Source organism: Serinus canaria, chromosome 7, assembly GCF_022539315.1.
Source record: "Serinus canaria isolate serCan28SL12 chromosome 7, serCan2020, whole genome shotgun sequence".
Taxonomy (NCBI): domain Eukaryota; kingdom Metazoa; phylum Chordata; class Aves; order Passeriformes; family Fringillidae; genus Serinus; species Serinus canaria.
In genome coordinates, this window is record NC_066321.1 from 1,353,195 (window position 1) to 1,373,754 (window position 20,560).

General features: G+C 45.7%; 2 protein-coding genes across 47 annotated transcripts in view; one reads left to right on the forward strand and one right to left on the reverse strand.

Annotated features, from left to right (window-relative positions):
- Positions 1-1,169: 1,169 nt before the first annotated feature.
- On the reverse strand, positions 1,170-4,320 carry LOC108961679 (uncharacterized). Of its 46 annotated transcripts, none has more exons than XM_050976686.1 (5): positions 3,050-4,307; positions 2,900-2,999; positions 2,751-2,800; positions 2,551-2,600; positions 1,170-2,350 (listed from the first exon to the last, which is right to left on the reverse strand). In XM_050976686.1, the coding sequence occupies exons 1-5, from the start codon at positions 3,496-3,498 to the stop codon at positions 2,034-2,036; spliced, it is 966 nt and encodes a 321-aa protein (XP_050832643.1). In that variant the 5' UTR covers positions 3,499-4,307; the 3' UTR covers positions 1,170-2,033. The 46 variants fall into 46 exon arrangements, 44 of the variants coding, with proteins under 44 accessions (XP_050832643.1, XP_050832620.1, XP_050832660.1 ...); XM_050976663.1 differs by having other exon boundaries at positions 1,170-2,450; positions 2,701-2,800; XR_007777951.1 differs by having other exon boundaries at positions 1,170-2,450; positions 2,701-2,850; positions 2,950-4,320.
- Positions 4,321-14,272: 9,952 nt separating this feature from the next.
- The window catches only part of NEB (nebulin), a 103,777-nt gene continuing 97,489 nt past the window's right edge, over positions 14,273-20,560 (forward strand). The window contains exons 1-4 of the mRNA XM_050976906.1: positions 14,273-14,351; positions 14,850-14,914; positions 18,832-18,876; positions 20,183-20,395. Coding sequence (XP_050832863.1) covers positions 14,882-14,914; positions 18,832-18,876; positions 20,183-20,395 — 291 coding nt within the window. The 5' untranslated portion in view covers positions 14,273-14,351; positions 14,850-14,881. The remainder of the gene's footprint in view (positions 14,352-14,849; positions 14,915-18,831; positions 18,877-20,182; positions 20,396-20,560) is intronic.

Sequence of the window (20,560 nt, forward strand, 5' to 3'; positions counted from 1 at the left end):
CTCTGCTGAGCATGTGCAGGTGTGTGAATGGTAAATGCACCTGACCAGCCCCTTCCACATCTCTGCAGCTCAAGTGCCTAAAACGAATTCCAGAATCAGCTTTATTTCCCATTCCCTTAGAATAGAGATACACATCAGTTAAAGCCTCCCATGTGTGGAAATGAGTGGGTTTTCCCCTCCCCACACCCAGGTTTTAACAGAATTTGTGATAAATTTGTTGCAGTTCTATCCCTGCCATTCCAAGCACTTTTCCATTTATCAGGCATCACTGAGTTTGCATTGGGACAGGAAATCCTGAATTTGTCCTTGTGTCAGGGTTGGCTGGAATTCCTGTTGAGGGACTGTTTAAATAACTCAACCCTGGAATTCTTGGCCTTGGGAAGCTCGTGGTGGCAGTGGTTCCTTCCATGCTGGCTGGTGGAACATGAAAAGTTTGTCACTGTCAGATTAATTAGGACTGAAAAGTCATTTTCAGCTAATTGAGATGAATGTGCTGAGCAGCCCTGGGCAGGGCAGGGCTGATCCTGTGGCACCAGGAGTGGAACTGAGGAAGGAAAATGCCTTTGCACTCATGTGATAATCCAGATGTGGCCTGGTTATAAATCCAGATGTGACTTGAATATATTGTAGTGGTGAACACATTAAATGGCCAAAAATGATGAATTATAAGGGGCTGCCTCTGTAGCTTTTTATTTCGTGTGTGAGAATCATGAGCAGGAATTCTCTCCTTGCCTTAAGAGTGAATTTTTCTATTGTAGCTTTATCCACAGTGGAGTCACTTTACCACCCTGAGCCTTTTAAGCCAGACTTTGGGTAAGGACAGAGCTGGGCGGGGTTTTTAAGCTTTTCCTATTTGTAAATGTGCTGAGAGTGGAGGAAGCCAGGAAATGCTGCTTTACCTGGGAGGCTGGGAATCCTTCCTTGGACATCTTCAGCTCAGTGCTCTCCTTGTCTGACTGGGGAGGGGTCAAGAAAAGCTGGATTCTTTGGGGAGGTTAAAAAATCAGCTCAGACTGGGGGCCCTGTGGGTGTGGGATGGGGGGGTGTGACCGAGGAATGGGGACAGCCCCGGTGGCACTGGGTCCATGCCGAGTGTCCCTGCATGGTTCAGCACCCTCGGCTTTCTGCTCCAGCCCTCGGGCTCGGCCCTCCGGAGCTGCCTCAGGGTGCAAGGCTGGCCTTGGAGCAGGTTTATCCCGGCGGTGCTCGGGTAAAGGTGGCTGCAGGCCGGTGGTGCTGTGTCCTGGCTGCTCCTTACAGAGGGGAGGAACAGCCGGGGTCGCCTTTCCTTTGATCTCCTTTGTACTCTGCACTTCTCTCCCTCCAGACTTTGTCATCTTCCCCAAAGAACCCCAGCCAGGACGTGGCTATGCTGAGACTGCAGGGAAATTTCAGATCAGGATGTTTAAAATGATGGCTTCAGATTGATCCCAAGCTTCGGGAGGGCTGGCAGCTCCCAGCTGGAGCACCCCTGTGTCTGCACTCACGCACGGGTATTAAAGTCATTTAGCCCAAACATTTTATAGAGCTTTTTATTATAGTAAAGGAAAACCAGGATTCTGTTAAGCAAATTTTTTTTTCCCCTGAAATTTGATCAGAGCATTCCTTGAATTGTTTCCCCTTCGCCACTTTCAGACTCTGGTTTTCATGCAGCTGAAGGGCTCATTCCGTTCTCTTAATTCTAAATACAAATTCGGGCTGGGGAGCTCTGTACCATCATATTTATGCATTTATAGATGATGTTAATTGCTAATTCTTTAAAACCTACCAGTATTTATGATTTTAAGTTGAAAACACTTGTAAAAATGTACCTGTTTGCATTAAACTTTGTGTGTGGGAGTGCAGTGAAAGTTTTCAAGCAAATATGTGATTGCTGAATTGCTTTTTGGGGCTGTTTAGGTGGTTTTGGGGTGAAATGTGCTGTTCTGCCCAGCCTGTGATGGGGGGGTTGTTTGGGGCAAGTTTGGTGATAAGTCTGTGCTGGTTGGTGTCAAGAATGGGAATTAAAGTGAGTGTGAAATGTTGTTTTCCTGTCAGAAATGCTGAATTCCAGGGATGTGCCCCTCTTCCATACCCACATGTCCCACACAGGTACCTGTGAGTGCTGGGGGCTGCAGGAAACTTCTTGAAAAGCAAAAGAGATGGAGCCAAAGCTGAGTTAGGAGATCAATTTCCCAGGTTTGTGTTTGTGGGCTGGATGTGGCACTCAGTGCTCGGGGCTGGGTGCCAAGGGGGGGTCGGGCCCAGCTTGGACTTGGTGACCTTGGAGGGCTTTTCCAGCCTTGGTGATCCCAGGGTTGTGTAAAGGGAGTTCCTGCCCAGCTCTGCAGCCCTGGGTGGGCATCTGGGGCTCCTTGGGTCCCTTCCAGCTGCATCCATGGGGTGATCCCATGGGATGACCTCCTTGGGTCCCTTCCAGCTGCATCCATGGGGTGATCCCATGGGATGACCTCCTTGTGCCCCTTCCAGCTGCATCCATGGGGTGATCCCATGGGATGACCTCCTTGTGCCCCTTCCAGCTGCATCCATGGGGTGATCCCATGGAATGACCTCCTTGGGTCCCTTCCAGCTGCATGCATGGGGTGATCCCATGGGATGACCTCCTTGTGCCCCTTCCAGCTGCATCCATGGGGTGATCCCATGGGATGACCTCCTTGTGCCCCTTCCAGCTGCATCCATGGGGTGATCCCATGGGATGACCTCCTTGGGTCCCTTCCAGCTGCATCCATGGGGTGATCCCATGGGATGACCTCCTTGGGTCCCTTCCAGCTGCATCCATGGGGTGATCCCATGGGATGACCTCCTTGGGTCCCTTCCAGCTGCATGCATGGGGTGATCCCATGGGATGACCTCCTTGGTCCCTTCCAGCTGCATCCATGGGGTGATCCCATGGAATGACCTCCTTGGGTCCCTTCCAGCTGCATCCATGGGGTGATCCCATGGGATGACCTCCTTGGGTCCCTTCCAGCTGCATCCATGGGGTGATCCCATGGGATGACCTCCTTGTGCCCCTTCCAGCTGCATCCATGGGGTGATCCCATGGGATGACCTCCCTGTCAATAACGCCCAGAGATGGAGTTCTGGGGAATAAGGAATTGCAGCAAACCCCCCTGTTGGGATGGTGTAGGAGATGCCAAAATGCCTTTGCACATTCCTTATCCTCCCACCTCCACTTTTAGCTGTGCTGGCTGGAGCTGTTTCCTTTGGGACACGCTTTCCCAGCAGGGTGGGCTCTGCACTTCCTCCCTGGTGCTGCTGCTCTGCCTTCCCAGAGCAGCTGGGGCTGCCCTGGATCCCTGGCAGTGGGAGCAGCCTGGGACAGTGGGAGGTGTCCCTGCCGTGGCAGGGAGTTGGAATGAAATGCTCTTTAAGGTCCCTTCCAACCCAAACCAGTCTGGGATTCCGTGGTTCTCCCGGGACATTTTTGTGGCGGGTTAAGGAATGCTGAGCTGCCTTAAAGCCAGGTCTATTCCTGCCTGTCCCTCTTAACTCCATCATTCCTTGACTTTGATATAACTTCTGAAAACTGCTTTTAGTTTTCCTTGGAATCCAGTTAATATTAGGTGATTAAAAGAGAAGCCACCGTTCTCACACTTTATTTTTGTCTGGTTTAGTCCAACTGTGCATTCCTTAGGCCTCTGTGCCTGGTGTGTGGAACTGTGAATAGGCTTTTAAACACAAACTGTTACTTTTTTGGCTCTTTTTTTTTTTGAGTGTATAAAAGCTAAGACTGCTGAGTTCTCCTTCATTGTTATTTTTTTAATAATACATTTTTAATTAATTTAATAATTAATACTTTCTTGATGCTATTACCACTTTTTAAATTACAGGTTGTGTTGTTCCTCTCTTGTTGCACAGTCTGTACTGAGTTATTCTGAATGTTTTTATTATAATATGGGGATGAAATACATGTAAAGGTACAGAATAGTCAACAATATTGACAATAAATACAGTTAATTCTTGTCGTTAATTTTTCAGTTCTGATGGTTTTTACCTTCATTCTTCAGAACTGGAAGGGATTTTTTCTGTTTCAAAAATATGTGTGTGTATATATGTAGGCAGCTTGTGGGGTCATGTAAAAAGGTCATGCAAATTTCCTTGGGAACAATGAAAATGGTCTAAATTTTTGTACAGAAATAAGGATTTGGTGTAAATGTTGAAGAGTTCAGAGGGAGGGCCTCGTGCTGTGGGATCCTCACGGATATTGTGTCATTTTTGTGTGTTTGGCTTTGAACCTGGGTTAATGGGGGAAATCAGAGCTGTGTAAGCAACAAATAAACCAAACTGTCTGTGTGGAGCTGGCCAAGGAATTTCTTGGAGATCCACCGTGCCTAGGATGCCAAAGGTGCTGCAGTGAAGAGGTACAGGTGATGAAAGGAGGAGAGTCCTGAACTTTCCTTGATGTGCAAATCTTCCTGAGCAATCCCAATGTCTGGATTGTCCTACAGGGCAGGGTGCACAGGGTCCAACCCGTGCCAGGGTTGCACAGCCCTTTCCAGGAAGAAATTTTCCCTAATATCCAATTTAATCCTCCCCTGGCACAGCTTGATGCTGTTCCCTCTCATCCCTTGTTCCCTGGGAGCAGGTCCTGAGCCCCAGCTGGCTGCACCCTCCTTTCAGGTAAGTTGTAGATAAAAATAAGGTCCCTCCCGAGCTTCCTTTTCTCCAGGATAAAATCCTGTGGTGCTGACAGAGCTCAGCAGTGTGCACTGTTCCCTGGGGACAGGGACAGGGAGAACAGCCCCTCTGTGCCATCCTGTGGGAAGGGCAGCCTGAATCCAGGCTCAACAATTTTCCCATCCCATGTTGAAACTCCATTCATTCCTGAAGCTTCTAAGAGAACGCTGGGATAATGCATAAACTGTGCATGTTGGTAAGGGAGGTCTCTTTGAGCTGAGCTAAGGTGGGAAAATCCCATTCTTGCAGGGTTTTGCTGCCAGGAGCAGCAGCAGCACTGTTCCAAGCTGAGCCCAGTGAAGGAATGACAGGGTGGCTGGAGCAGGGACAGGGGGAAGGGCTTGGAGGAGATCTGGGCTTCAGCTACTTGGAGATTTCAAGTGGAACCTTATTTCTGCTTCTCTGTAAGCAAGAGGCCCCTCAGGATTTTGGCCATTGGGTTTTTCCTCCCCTTTCCTCCTCACAGCCCTGGGGAGGAGGCCCAGCTCTGAGGCTGGGTCATTTTGCCAGAAGGTGTCTCTGCCTAGCAATGACACAGAACCTGTGGCGTGGCAGGGATTTAGGGAGGCCAAGGGAGTGAAACCATCCTTGCTGTGTTTCCTGATGGTGGGCACAGCTTTGCTGAGGGCACTGTGCTCCCCTGGCATGCCCTGGCAGATGGCAGGGCTGATATTCCCAGGACACAACACAGTGGGACCCACCTGCATCCCAAACAAGCGATGGCAGGGCTGGAGCTGCTCCAGGAAGGTTCTCATGATCTCCACTTCCCTCCCACCTGCACCCAAAGCTGCAGTTACTGTCTCTCTCTGAGCTCAGGGAGTGCCTGGGGACTCAGTGTTCCCATCCCAGCACTCCCAGAGACGCTGGGAAGGATTCCTGTGGCTGTCCTGTGCAGGGCCAGGAGCTGGGTTGGATGATCCCTGGGAGTCCCTTCCAAAGCAGGATTTGCAGCTCTGTGAATCTGGGATTTCTTGTTCCAGCTGCTCCCTTCCAGGGAGGCCAGATGGGGGCAGGATGCTCCTTTTCATAGCAGAACTTCAACTGAAGAATTTTATTTTCCTTTATTCAAGGGAATGAAATTGTTTAGGCCAGTGCAGCCACCAAAAGAAATCCCCTGCCCCCCTCCTTCCCTGTAGTACCACAATCTCTTGGGTGGGCTTGGGGAAATCCTTGTCATGGAACTGCTGTCACACGAGGCAAACAAGGGAAATGTGGAGCAAGGAATCACAGAATCACTGGGGTTGGGGAAACCCTCCACGACCATCAGTCCAACCACCCCCAGCACTGCCCAGGCCAAGACTGCCCCATGTCCCCAAGTGCCACATCCACAGGGCTGTGCAATCCCTCCAGGGATGGGCACTCCACCACTGCCTGGCCAGGACAGGAATTCCCATGAAGGAATTTTCCCAGTCTCCAGCCTGACCCTCCCTGGGCACACTCGAGGCCATTTCCTCACCTTGCTCCTGCCCTGCTGTGGGGTTATCCCTGCCCAGCTCTCCTGTGGTTTTGCAGAGCATCATCCTTCCCCTGCCCCATCAGCTGAACTTGCTGCTGAACCTCAGCCACCTCTGAGCCCAAATTTAATGATCTGTTTCACAGACCAGTAAACCCCTGAAGTTAGTTTTTATCTCTCAGGATGAGCTTTTACCACAGACAGTCACAGCAATTTTGTGCTGTTTCACTGGGCTCCTGCCATGTCTGGGACAATCTAGCTTTAGTCTTGCCATAGTCTATCCTGTTTCTGCTTTTTAAAAAAATCCTCCTTCAGAAAATTTGACATTTTTGTGCTTTCTGGTATTTCTCCACGGTGAAGGGATGGGTTGTTTTTACACAGATTGTTTTGCTGGCTGTCAACGGCAGGAAAATTGTGTCACTGTAGGAACAACTCCATTCAAACTTGAGAATTATTCACTTGATTTACAGTGTCACAGCCAAAAAAATTCAGTACACAAAAATATTTGTTCCATGTTTGTAGCTCAGAAATCTGTGGATTGACAACACTTCTGCAAGAGTTAGATTGTGTTTTAGTCTTTATTGTGCTTTTCAGCCAAGCTATTCTTGCCAGGGAATCTCCAGCACTGAAAAGGCTCAACGTGGTGTAACCTGTGTTGGATGAACACTGAATTTTCAGGCTGTGAAGGGAATGACTGCATTAAACCATCCCACCCTTCAGCAGCCCTGATGAGCAAACACCAAGGATGTGCTTGGGATCTGTCACAAGACATTCCCAGATGGAAGGTGAGGGGGCTCCTGCCCTGGGAACCAGCAGGTCTGTGAGCACCTCACTCCTGGCCTCCATGGGGTGATGATTTGCTGAGAGCTCTGGTGCTTGGGCCATCTCTGCCCCAGCCAGGGAATTGTGCAGCTGCTTCTGTCTCTCCACTGCCATTATCTCACTTTATAAAAAGCCCCATGAAGTCATCAGGAATGGCTTTCAAAGAGCTGAAAGTCTGCCAGACTCTTGGAAATGAAAACTATTTAATGAATAAAGGTTTCTCCCCCCTTGACCCCTCAAGGCACAGAAAAAGTGCCTTAAGGAGGCTGGATCACTTTGGACAGATGAAGGAGACCAAGGTGAGCAGCTCTGGAGTGGCACTGGGTGAGGCTGGGCACAGAGGGGTGTGGGCTGGGGAGGGCTGGGGGCACCTCCAACCTTTCTGCTGTGGGGGTGAGGTCCCCGTCCATGTCACTGCTGGGATGTCAGTGGGGTCAGTTCAGTTTGCAGAAGTTTCTGCTTGCTCAGGAGAAGGTTTCCCCACTGAGGAGATGTCCCCTAGGAGAGCATGGCCCAGTGCCAAGTGAGTGAGGGGAGGTAATTTGTGATGTCATCATTCCTTACTGAGATTAAATGTCCCTTTATTGGGGCAGTAACAAAGTTGTATTTCCTGGGTTTTATTGTCTGGAGCCATTGCAGAGCAGTGGGAGCCCAGCAGATTCCTTGTGGCTGCTCAGTGCTGTTAATAATAGTGCAGAGAAGAATTACTCCTGGTGGCTGTTGTGCTGGTGACCTCAGTGCTGTGTTAGTGACCTTTCACAGAGCATTCTGCCCCTGGGAACTGCTGCTGCAGAGTATTCCTGGCCATGGCCAGCGAGCAGTCTTAATATTTTATGGACTGCTGCAGGTTGTATTTCAGGGTATGAGGTACCACCCCAGCAATGCCAGCCAGGAATGTGAAGCACGTTGCCTTTTCCCCCCTTGTTTTACAGTCAGAGGTGTTTAAAGGTTTCACATAAATATATTCCTTTTAAATCAGCACAGTGAGAGAGAATATTTTAAAAATAAGTCTCAGACATGGGTTGCAGTTTGCTAAAGGCTGTGACATTGGACATGTGAGCTGTGGTTCAGCATCCTTCAGAGAGAGGGGACTCAAGGTGCATGGATTGTCTGTCAGTAGGAAGATTTGGCTGTTCTGGGATTTCTTGAGTAGATTCATTGAGCTTTGATCTAAGTCTTGACCTTCTCTTGCAGCAGCTTCTGTGATCTCTGGACAATTCCTGTCACAGCCCATGAATTGCATGTTTGATTTTCCACAGGCTGTGGGAACTACTCTGCAGTGGAGGGGAGTCAGAGGGGCTTGGAGGGAGAGGGATCCAGACAGGGAGGGTCATGAGGCCATTTCACTGGAAACTCCACAAATGAGCCCTGCACTAGCTGGAAAACCCTTGGAATGGGGAAGAGGGTTAGTAACACTTTTCCTTCTTTTACCCAAGGAGAAAAAAGGTGAAAATGGCTCAGTCACAATTTTACCTCAATCACACCTTTGAGTTCAGAATTTGTTCCCTCTTGGAATGAAAGCATGTCCAGGGTGAAAAAAGGCACGGAGGCCTAGGGAGTAAATGCTGGATTTATTCCCTCTGTTCTCACACAGGGCTTGGACATCTGTCAGCAGTATCAGGGCAATGGTTGAACTGCAAAAGCAGCAGAGGTGATTGCAGAATGAAGGTGATGCTCTGCTCAAGGTTTCAAAGGGAGTGCTCAGCCCTATCTCTCCACCCCAGAGGATTTACAGCAGGAAATGCCTCTGTGTTAATCCATCCCTTTTTTGGTGATGTGGAAAGTTGGCAGAGCTGTAGAACCCCACGTGAAACCTTCCTGCTTTGGCAGAAATGTGAAGACTTATAAAATTATCTGAGTGTGCTCTGGGATAGAAATGAACCTGGCCTGGGTTATGGTTCTCCATAAATTGTTTTGACTTGGTTCTGTGAGAAACAACAACTCTGCCCTAAATTCACTGCAAGGAGTTCAGTGAGGAGCTGGGGGAAGGAGGCAGGAGATGGAAAGCAGTGGGTTTGAAATCTGAGGCTGGCACTTTGTGAGAAAACTGGAATGTGTCCTCGTGGCAGCAGCACTTGGGGCACTGGGGTGGGACAGTCATGTGTGGGCACCTGAAGGGAGCACCCAGAAGGGATTTTCTTCCAAGAAGGAATACTCCAGGCAGGAATTGTATTTCCTCAGCAATAACCCACCCTGGGGAGGGGAAAGCACCCTCAGTGCAGCAGGTGCAGCAAACCAGGCTGCTGCCAGCCCCATCCTCCCTGGCCCTGACACCCCCATGGATGGGACAGTCCTAAACAGATCAATCTGCTTAGACAGTAACAGCTCTCACTGTAGTTCCTGTAAGGATTTGCAAAACGGTGCTAATAATGAAAATGTTCATCTTTAAAAGGTAAAAGAGCTGTGTTATTTTATTGAAGGGTAGTGAGGCAGAAGCTTGTCCAAAGGGACAAGTGTGGGAGGCAGGGTAAGAGCTGAAACTCTGGCTGCCTATCAGGGCTTTTCACTGGCATTTACAGCTGATATTTGTACCTCTGTTCTAAAAATACAAAAGTTTATTTGCCCTAGAAACAGCAGGAAGAAGAAAAGGTTCAAGAAGAACCTCACCTTCCTTTCCTAGTTTATAGTAACTGATATTAATATTCCAAAACCTGAATATGTTGAGTTGGGTGCTCAATCTCAGCTCCCCTACCATGTCCTGTTGGGAAATCTGATCAATACAATCAGAGCTGGCTTTGAATTCTTGAGGACCTTTGCCTTTGCTGTATCTTCTTTCTGATGAGCACCATGTCTAAGACCCTGTGGCTGTCTTGGGAACATTAGCAGGGGAGATAAATTAGGCTGTTTGACATCATCTTGTGGATAAATATTTTCTTTTAGGATTCTCAAAGGCCCCAAGTAAAGAACAGGGGAGGCTGTGACAGATGCTGTCATGTGAGCAGAACTCTCCTTGTGCCAATGGCCCCAGTGAATATCTTGTGTCGATATACAGGATCTTTTACACTCTGATTTTATTTCCTCAGTGTTGGGGGTTTAAATATTAACCTAATTTTTAAGTTTCTACAACCAGCTGGAGGAGCATTTGTTCATGTCATTTCTCTTTGCTTTACCAAATCTTATAATGAAAAAAGTAAATCAATATTTGGCACCTTCTTTTTCTTCTTTTAAGTTTGGGTTTGTTTGTATTTTTTCCCCACTTTGAATCATCTTTTGATTCAGTCTTTGAAATATTCGGGGGGGAAACTTTCAACACTAAAAAGCTGGGCCTATACCCAAACAATGTGATGGGTGAGGCCACAGTTCCTTCTCTGTCCAGGAACGTTGGGAAGCATAAAATGAATTTTGGTTCCGTATCAATCATATCAATATTCCTTTATTCCTCCTCTTCCAGCCAAGCCTTTTTGAGTCTCAGCAGTGCAGTGAGTGGTTGGTTTACACACACAGCCACTACCTGGTGCTGCTGCTCGCCCCATATCAACCCATCAGCATCAAAAATAAACCTGAAGACAAGACACTGGGGGAGATCTACTCCCAGCACCTTGATTCACTGCCCCCAAGGATATTATTTGGTATGGTCTAATACTTTCTATTAATACTTTGAGAAACAGGATGAGCAGCTCTGAAGTAAAGGTGGAATTCTTGTTAGAATATGTATCCTTTCCTAAAAACCTTTTGGTTTGTAAGGCAACAGCCAGTACCTGACAAAGGCTGTGCTCCCAGCCTGGTTTCAACCAGAAGAAAAAAGATTGGCCAGCTGTAAAAATGGAGGGGTCAGAGAAATAGATGAATATTTAATTTGGAGACAATCCTTTGCATTTGTCCAAACAATCCCTTAATTTCTTTTTTTTTTTTTTTTTTTTTGTAAAAATGTTTTCCACATTATTTCTATGCATTAAACCAAAAGGTGCTGGGGCAGAGGAGCCTTGCTGTGGGGAATGGTGAAAAGAATGAGAAGGAACTCACTGGAGGTAGGTTAAAAATAGACATGGTGGCACAAATATGTATTTAAATGTCCTTTTCCAATGATACAGTGCTTGTTAAGTCCAGGTATGTCAGGAGGTTAAATATAGCACCTGGGATGTCAGGACATTTATCCATCATGCCCTGAGTGGCTCCTGTTGGATAAGCAGGACTAACTGAACTCAATATTTAAATATGTTAAGTACAAGAAACATTTTTTTGCTTTAATCTTTGTGACTGAAATGCAAAACAACCTCTCTTTCTGCCCGAGTAGTTTTGCAGCTTGCTGTCTTTAGCTCAGAACTGCTGAGCACGTGCTCATTTATATGCCATGGATAAATCTGGCCTGGGGTGTTAACCTGGGGCAGAGCTGCCAGGCTCCACCTAGGGCACACTTAATGCTTTGAAATATTTGTCCCCCAGAAAGTCAAGTATTTTCACAACAAAGTCAAAAGCTGGACTTGATGATCTTGGAGGCCTTTTCCAGCCTTAATGATTCTATGGTTTTGTGAATTTTCCATCAGAAAATCAGAGTCAGACATAAATTTTCCCAACAAAGCAATTTAAAAGAAAAAAGGAATATTAACCATTAGTATTCCCTTTACCTCATACATGTTGGGAACAGGGAGGTTTGGAGTGCCCATCCCTGGAGTTGTCCAATGAATTCCTGGATGTGCTCAGAGCTCTGGGCTGGTGACAAGGTGGGCATTGGGCACAGCTGGGACTCAGTGGGCTGAGAGGGCTTTTCCAGCCTCAGGGATCCTGGGATTCTCCGTGCTCACACAATGGCCACAGTTTTCTCACAGCTGTTCCTTGAGATTTGGAGCTGAAGGAGCAAAGAAGCAAAAAGGAGGAATTGAAATATTTTCTCAAGTGACCCAAGAGCACCCTTCTCCCCTCTTCCTGCTCTGATGGCAGAACAAAAATCTTACATTCAGCCTAACTTTTCATTTCACCAATAATCTTTTTGTTCTCAGCCCCCTTCTGTAATTTCCATGGGTTCTTCCATGCTTTTTCCCAGCCCTGAGCTGTGCTGCTGAAGATCTGCCACTCTCCAGACAGCTGCATTTCAGTGGCAAAAAAAGGGGTGCTGCTGTCCTGTGTAATTTCAGCCTTGTTTAGTGTCTTTCTAAACAAGATGTCAAACAGCAGTGTAAAATCTGAAGGTGATGTTCCAGTAACACAGGGCTTGCACAGTATCACTGAGGGAGAAATTCTTTGCAGGAACTCCAGGATTGAGCTGGAATGACAATAATGAATGACAAGTTCAATAAGGAAAGCTGGTCCTTCACTCCATTAAAGTGTGTTATTGATGATGAAGTTGTCACGTTTGGCATCCAATCTATTGAGAAGCAGCTCTTGGGAGGAAAAGGGGCCTGTGAGTTATTTCTGGAGTGCACACAGGAGCAGAGAGCAGCAGGTTATGCTGAGGTTGCTCTCCAGAGACTCCAGCGACATGCTGTGCTAATTTCTAGACAATTTCAAAAGAGATTAAGAAAGTTAAATAAACAGAAATCAGATTAAAAGGGGAAGGACTGCCTAGTAAAGCAAAATGCAGAGTAATTGAAAATGGCTTGGCCAAAGGAGACAGGGAGGGCTCTGCAGCTCTGGGCAGAGTCTAAAATACTTGGCAGAGGTGAATGAGATATGATATTTCATCTGGATATAAATATGAACTTCTGGAAAGAGTTAAAGAAAAAGATGTCTCTCAAGAGCTCCTGAGAACCATTTATTGAATTATGTGATCTAGCACCTGGAAAGGGATCATTGTTGATACTGGCTTTTGAATGCACCTCCTTGAAGAACCAAAGTCGACTCTATTTGTCAGCAGTCACCCCCTAAGAAGTCACGTCTGTTATCATCACCCTGCTTCTGCTCCATACATCACAGCATTCCTGACCTTCCAAAATACCAGGGTTGCTCCCCTGTCACTTAATCTGTTTATCAACTCTTCCTGGACTTCCTTCACCAGGGATGTTGGCTCTTTGTTGGGTTCCTTCCCTGCAAACAGTCGCTTTTCACGTGTTCCTGAGTCTGCGTGTTCAGCTGTGAAACATTTCATAAGTGATAAAAACACTGACACACGATTTGCATCAAGGTGAAAAAGCACTTCAGGTGTCCTTACAAGGTGAAATTAAAGACATGTTTATACTAAAATTTAGTTTGCAGTGTGGACTCCTCAAGTGCAGAAATTCTTGAATTTGGATGCTGTTTATTCAGGCACATCATAGGAATGAAATTGCCTCCATCAACTGAAATTCAATGTCATTATCAACTCTGCTAATTGTGCTTATTCCATTGGAGCCCAACTCCCTTGGGTTTGCCTGGGGCTCCACCTCACCGAGCCCTGGCGAGCTCCAGCCGTGCTCTGGTGTGTTTTGGGTTTCCTGAGGAGCACGGAGGTGCCCAGCTCCCTGTCCCTGATGCTGCTGAGAACAGGTGCCCTCCCTCGGGGTCACCGAGTATATTTAGGGCTGAAACTCGAGCGGGCTGGAGCCAGATTGGCTGTGTGGGCCACACACGTCACCGGGAGCCACCAAAGCCCCTCGCTCTCACCCAGTGCTGCTCAGGAGGGAAGACTGGAGAGCCTTTGCTCCAAAGGATATTTACTGGATGTTGCTGGTAAGGACATTTTAAATGCATTTCACTTCTTTTCCTTAGAAGAGGATCTTGAGCTGTTTCCCCATTCTGTAGTTTTTTGGGAGTACTTGTTGTGCTCGGCCCATGGAAGTCTGTTTCTCTGTCTGAATAACTGGCTGTGGGTTGGAGGAGGAGGAAAAGACCTGGAATGGGGTTTGGAAGTGTGGCTGAAGGTTGTAACAATGACAGGTTGAAGAGGTTGTGTTCATATGCAAATCCTACTTCTTGAGTTTATTCACACACCTCTGCCTACTGCTTCACGTGACTTGTCCCTCCTTATTTGAGTTATTCTTAATTTATTTCAATAGTTAACACCATGGTTTTCCCAATTAATTTTTGGCCATTTTTCTCAGCCTGTTGGGACTAAAAAGGGCCAGTATTCTGTGTTCCTATATTTAACCTGCATGACTTGACTTCCCTTGCCTCAGAAGGAATTGCAGTTTAGCCAGCTCAACCCAAGTGCCCCGTCAGTTGGCAGGATTAGCTTACACGGCAAATATCCCTGGACTCAGGAGCAGCTGTTCCAAAGCCTCATCCCCTCCCAACATTAGAAACAGGGCTGCAGACTCTGGTGGAAAATTGTAGCTTTGCCTCACAGCGAAATCAGTGTGTTAATTAATTAGTTCAAAGGGTCTGACACTAATCTGTGCTTTGTACTTCAGCCAACTCTATGGATTTTCATCTTTTCCAGGTCTGAAGAAACAGAGAGTAAAAACCCACAAGAACTTAAAAAAACCCAACCCTAGAGCATCTCTGTAGGCTGATGCTGGGAAGACAGAAATTGCCTCATTAACCTAAGGTCACTTCAAAAAATATTTACCATATTTTTCTACATTATGGTCTTACTTATGAATGAAATTAGTAGAATATAAATCTCCCACTCAAACAGGAGCTTGAATGATATAATGAAATAGAGTAGAATTGTCACAGAGAGAAGAAAAGCGCTTCAAATAATTCTGTTGTAATTAAAGTAACACATCATGTTCCAAAATATCTCTTCTTAATCTCCTTTATTTTAGTTATCACTTTTATTTTATTTTCATTGGTTCCAGAGTTGGTGTTATAATTGGAATGAGGTTATTTGTTCAGAATTGTAATTTATATCAGTATCTTTGAAACTTAATCCAATTTTTTTCCATAACAGTCCAAGTAATGTCAGATCCCAACTTTATTTAGGGTCTGACTAGTTACTAACCATGACCCCAAGTGCTTTATGAGCTTGACTTGTACCTTCTCATGGTACTTTCAGTCATGGGCTAATACTATTTATTCACATTTTCCTCTGCTGTGTGACCAGTGAGTGGGGAGAGACAGAAGCAAACCCTCAGAATGGAGGAAGAAGAATATGAGGAAGTTGTGGAGGTAAGAAGAAAATGTGAGAGTAGAAATGTTTGTTTCCTGCCTTGTGACTGAATGCATTAATCACCTTACTGAGATGCTGCTCAGGAGCAGAGGTTGCTGTTTGCTCTCTGAAGATTAGGGATGATTAGATATCTATTAAATGGTTTCATCACTAAAACAACAACAACAACAGTTGCTCTCGGGGGAGCAAAGTCTCCTGGTTCCTGTCATAGTTCCTCAGTTTAAATAAGGACTGGAACCATCCCACACTCACACTGCGAGGTTTTCTGATTACTCCCTGAGTAATTATAGATGCACTGGGCCAGCTCTTTTCCCTCCTGGCTTGCCCTTTGTCACCCAATCCATGGCTGGAGATGGCTTTGGAAGCCCCTTTCTAGCCCTGCCTCTGCAGAAATGCAGCAGCTTTGTGCCACCTCAAACCAATTTAGCCTGAGACATGGCAGAGATGGAGCCAGGCTTAAGGGACAGGACAAGGGGGAGGACTTTAAACTGACAGAGGGTAGATTTAAATTAGGTATCAGGAAGAAATCCTTCCCTGTGAAGGTGGGCAGGCCCTGGCACAGGGTGCCCAGAGAAGTTGTGGCTGGCCCTGGATCCCTGGAAGTGTCCAAGGCCAGGCTGGAGCCATCTGGGATAGTGGGAGGGGTCCCTGCCCATGGCAGGGGTTGGAATAGAGGATCTTTAAGGTCCCTTCCAACCCAGGGCATTCTGTGATTCCATGATTCTATCTCTAATAATTTGCCAGTAGGTCATTTAAACTCAGGAAACTGAATAAAAAATTCCCCAGGAACTGGGCAACCTACAGCTGGAGCCACGGGAACAATGACTTTGTTATTGAAAGAGGACATGAAATTAACAGTGTGCTCTTATTTGCTGCATTGCTACTACTCTGAAATTAACTTATGTGTTATGAAATATACAAAGTCCTGTAAAAAAATAACTCAGTGTTTGAGGAACAGAAGAAAGGTATAAATGTAAACATTCTACAACTCATTGCCACCGCACAGTGTTCAGTGCCCTGTTGATTTCAGGTGGTGTGAGGGCACTGCCAGCTTTATATATTTCCAATGGTGAATGAAGTAAAGCCAAATGATTTGCCAGTCAGAGTAGTATTTTGCAAAATAGGTGTCAGCACTCATAAAGTCGATTTTAAAGTCATTTTACTACCAGGCTACAGTGACACCAGCCCTTCATTAAATTCCTTATTCCCATGTTACTTGTAATCACCTTTATGTTTCCTGTGCATTGTGTGCTCTCTGTAATGGATATTTATTTGCTCTCATTGTTTATTTATTCTAGCGGGAGTTATGGCATTTTGGGCTTTTTGTTCACACAGCCCCATTTCATCCTTTGTTTTTAATTTTTCAATGACCACCTTGCTGTACCCACATCCCTTGGGCTGAGGAGGCACTGCTTCCGTCACCTCCCTTGGGATACTCGTGGTGAGATGCTAAATAAAATATGAACAACAGCATCTGGTACCATTTTAAGCCTTTCCAGAATTTTCTTAAATTCCTGTATCAATCCAAGATTTTAAACCTATCAGAAATTCACCTTCTGAAAAAGAAGAACATGATAGTTGAATATTGAGTGGCTGAGGCATTGCCAAGGATTTTAAAATGCTGGTTTTTAACTTCCTGGAATTATGAGCCATTACTTGATATTGTAGCTGTCTTGGGATGTGCAAAAATCCACAGTGAGTGCTACAAACATTTGCTGCCGAGTTACTTGAGGTTTTTCGGAAGGTTTTTGTAGAAAATTTGTGGAAGATTTCGCAGGGGAGTTAGTGGAAGGTTTTGTGGAAAGCTTGTGGAAGGTTTTGCAGAGGATTTTGTGGAAGGTTTTGTAGAAAGTTTGCGGGAGGCTCTTTGTGGAAGATTTTGTAGGAAGTTTGTGAAAGGTTTTGCAGAAAGTCTGTGGATGGTTTTGCAGAAAGTTTGAGGACGATTTTGTGGGAGGTTTGTGGAAGGTGTTGTTGAAGGTCGGTCCAGCATGGAAATCACCTCAGAACAGCCCAGGATGTCACAGCTTGGGAAGTATGGCTTGGTCCCTTGAACTAACTTTGAGAAAAGCTCTCAGAAAAGGGCTTAAATTTTAACTACATTTTTTTTTTAAGTTCAAAGGGTTTTCCATTCCCGCAGTTGTGGCAAGTGACTCCAAGCAATTACCGCTCGGAGGAGACTTTCCAACATAAAACCTGTATTTTCCCATTTTCTCTTAGTGCAGTTGAAGCACACCCCGCAGACAGCGGGTGCTGTTAGTATGTTTTTTAAAAGCTTTTTTCCGTCATTTCTGAGCGGGGCAGCTGCGGGAGGCGCAGGCCCCGGCGATCCCCTCAGCGCCGCCGCCATTTTCGTGGGACGGCGCCACCGCGCGGCCGCGGCCGGGAAGTGGCGGACGGAGAATAACTTTAAACATTCTCAACAAAAACCTCCTCTGGCACAACCTGGGGCTGTTTCCCATTGTCCTGTCGGTTATTCCCTGGGAGTAAAGCCCGATTTGGCTGCATTTCCTGTCAGGAGTTGTGCAGAGCAGGAAGGGCTCCCTGAGTCTCCTTTGGTCCAGGCTGAGCCCATTCCCAGCTCCCTCAGGGGCTCCTGGGGCTCCAGATCCTTTCCCAACTCTGTTGTCCCGGCTGGAAACGATGCTCCACTGGACGTGGTGCTCACAAACAAGGCAGAACTGGTGGAAAATGCAAAGATCAAGGTCTGCAGTAGGGATGGGACAATGGAGCTGAAGATTCAGGGAGCAGTGAGCAAAATAAATGGAATTATCCCAGACTTTGGAAGAACAGAATTGGGGCTGCTCAGGGAAAATCCTGTGGGAAGCAGCAAAGGCAGCCAGGGTCGTTGGGTGATCCTCCAGCATGATTTTCCCTGAGCACACAGCTCAGCCTAAAGTGCAGAAATCAAACAACAGAAGGGGGAGTGGAGGAACACAGAGCTCCTGACTGAGGAAAATTACACACACACACAAAAAAAAAAAAAAAAAAAAAAAAAAAAAAAGAGATATACTGAAGGTGGCAGCAGGAGCAGACAACTTGGGAGAAACGTAAAGATTTAAAACATTACAAACTCTGTTCCTACATCCACGGGCAGTGTTCAGCTGGATTTGTTCTTCAGGAGAGGCAAGAAGGAAGATCCAGGGAGCTGCAGGATGGTCAACCTCACTTTCTTCTTTGGGAAGGCTGTGGATCAAATCCTTTGAGAAGTTATTTTTAAACACATGAAGGACAGGAAGGTCATGTGGAGAAGTGAACACTGAGCTATCAGGAGCAGTCTATGGCTGATAAACCTCATTAATTTTTATAATGAGTCCACAGCTGCTGTGGGCAAGGGGAGACCAGTGAAGGCTGTGTACCTGGTCTGCTTTAGGAACACCTTCCATTGTGGTTTTAGCCCCAGATTTATGAGATTATAAATTATGGGGGGATAATGGGCAGTAAAATGGGTGAAAAATCAGCAGGCTCAGAGTTGGGATCAGCAACAAAGTTTAACCAGCAGCCAGAAATTATTGGTGTCCTTGTAGGAGCAGCCCTGAGGACTACAGTCATGAGTGTCACCAAATAAAAACCAGGAAAATCCTGGGGTTTAAATGCTGATTATTTTAATGTGGTCATCAATGTCTTCCCTCTTATCTAATTTTACCCGCAAGAGGCAGCAAATCCTCTTGTGGGTAAAATTAAATAACAATCTTTCATTGATTATTTGGATGATTATTAGTTGGGGAATGTATGGAATAAAAATCCAACCATTAATGCAAAATTTGAACAGATATTCACAGTTACCAAATGACTCCATAAGTACCTGTGAACTAAAATCCTGTTTCTCCAGAAATGTGCTTTAGAGCAGCTTCACAGAAGCTACAGTTTGCTGATCTGGCCTAACAATGATGTTTTTTCTCTTTTTTTTCCCAAGTACTACATTGAGGAGACAGTTATTGAGGAGGGCGAGCCACATGAGGTAAAGGTCCCTGTCATGCTGTATGTAGCACATAAATGCATGTAATTAACATGAAACACTAAATTAGCAGCCTTTTGTATCCTGAGGTTTAATTTTTCACGTTAAACACACAAATATCAGTGAACAATTGCTGCTTAATGCTTTATTTTTGCTTCAAGTCCCTGCTGTGCGATGATCTAAGATCAGTTTACATGTATCAGTTCTGTTTCCTTCCCCTTGTGTAATTTCACTGAAAAATTACACTTTTGCAGATTTTTCATCATGTCACTGGGAACAAATATTTGGGTCACCAAGGAGTGATTGCCATAATTTGAAATTCTACCTCTGAAACAGCTATAACCCAACTCTCTGCAGTGTTATCATAAAATATTCCTTATGGCATGGGCTTCTGCAGAAACTGAAGTTATTACTTCTTGGTGCATTTTCAGCTCTGTCTCACTGATGTAAATAACTGTCAGAACTCTGACCTTCATGAATTCCTTTATAAAGGCAATTTTTTAGAAAGCTAATTGATACAAAATAAAGCCTGACACTTATTTGAGTGGTTTTGGAGCATCTTTTTTAGTTGTGACAATTATTTTTAGATGCTTTTCATTATAATCTTAGTATTAAAATTATTGCTTGCAGCATGACTATGTTGATAAGCAAGTGTGTAATGCATTTAAATTGATTGGAAATTAATGGAAGTAGAGCAGAGGCAGCTGTAGTCCCGCTCTCCCAGACCCTCTGGAGAATAATTCCATGAGTTTGATGCAGGAACCAGCCAGGGAGTTCATTCCTTGTGGGTTTTTTAGGGTGGGTGATATACAGGGAGCACAGTGGTAATCCCAGTAGGAAAAGTGCCCCTGATTTTCTCTCTCCATGTGGATCTGGATGAGAGCAAAGCACCCTTTCACCATCTCAGGGGGGTGAAAAACACGCATCCTAATGAACTTTTACAGCTATAAAACAAGTGTTATTAAATTTTTTATGTCTCCAGGTGGTCACTGAGGCCATTGGCACAGACTGCTCAGTCCCTGAGACCACCACAACCTCCTCCTACACAGCTGAGCACACCCAGCTCAGGACAGTGAAAACTCTTCTCCTAATGAACTTTTACAGCTATAAAACAAGGGATTATTGATTTTTTTAAATCTCCAAGTGGTCACTGAGACCATCAGCATAGATGAAACTCAGGCCTTGAGACCACCACAACCACCACCCACACAGCTGAGCATACACCCAGCTCAGGGCAGTGGAAAACACTCAAGGTAACAAACTTTTACAGCTATAAACCAAGTGATTATTGATTTTTTTAAATCTCCAGGTGGTCACTGAGATCACTGAGACCATCAGCACAGACTACTCAGTCCCTGAGACCACCACAACCACCACCTACACAGCTGAGCACAGCCAGCCCTCCGGGGAGGATGCAGCCCCTCCCATCAGGAAGAAGACAATCCGAACAAAAGTGGACCCATCCAAGTTTCTGACACCTTACCTGGAACACAGCAATAAAATGAAGGACTTATTCAGTGAGGTAGGTTGTCCCATGTCTCTTATTTCTTGAGGGACACCAGCTTTAAAAATGTTTTACAGAGCTTGTTTAATAGTTATATTGCAGATATCTGGGTTTATCAATACTAAGGTCATGGGGAGAATAGACTAAATTAGAGGTGATGGAAGTTAGAGATGGATTTTTTTC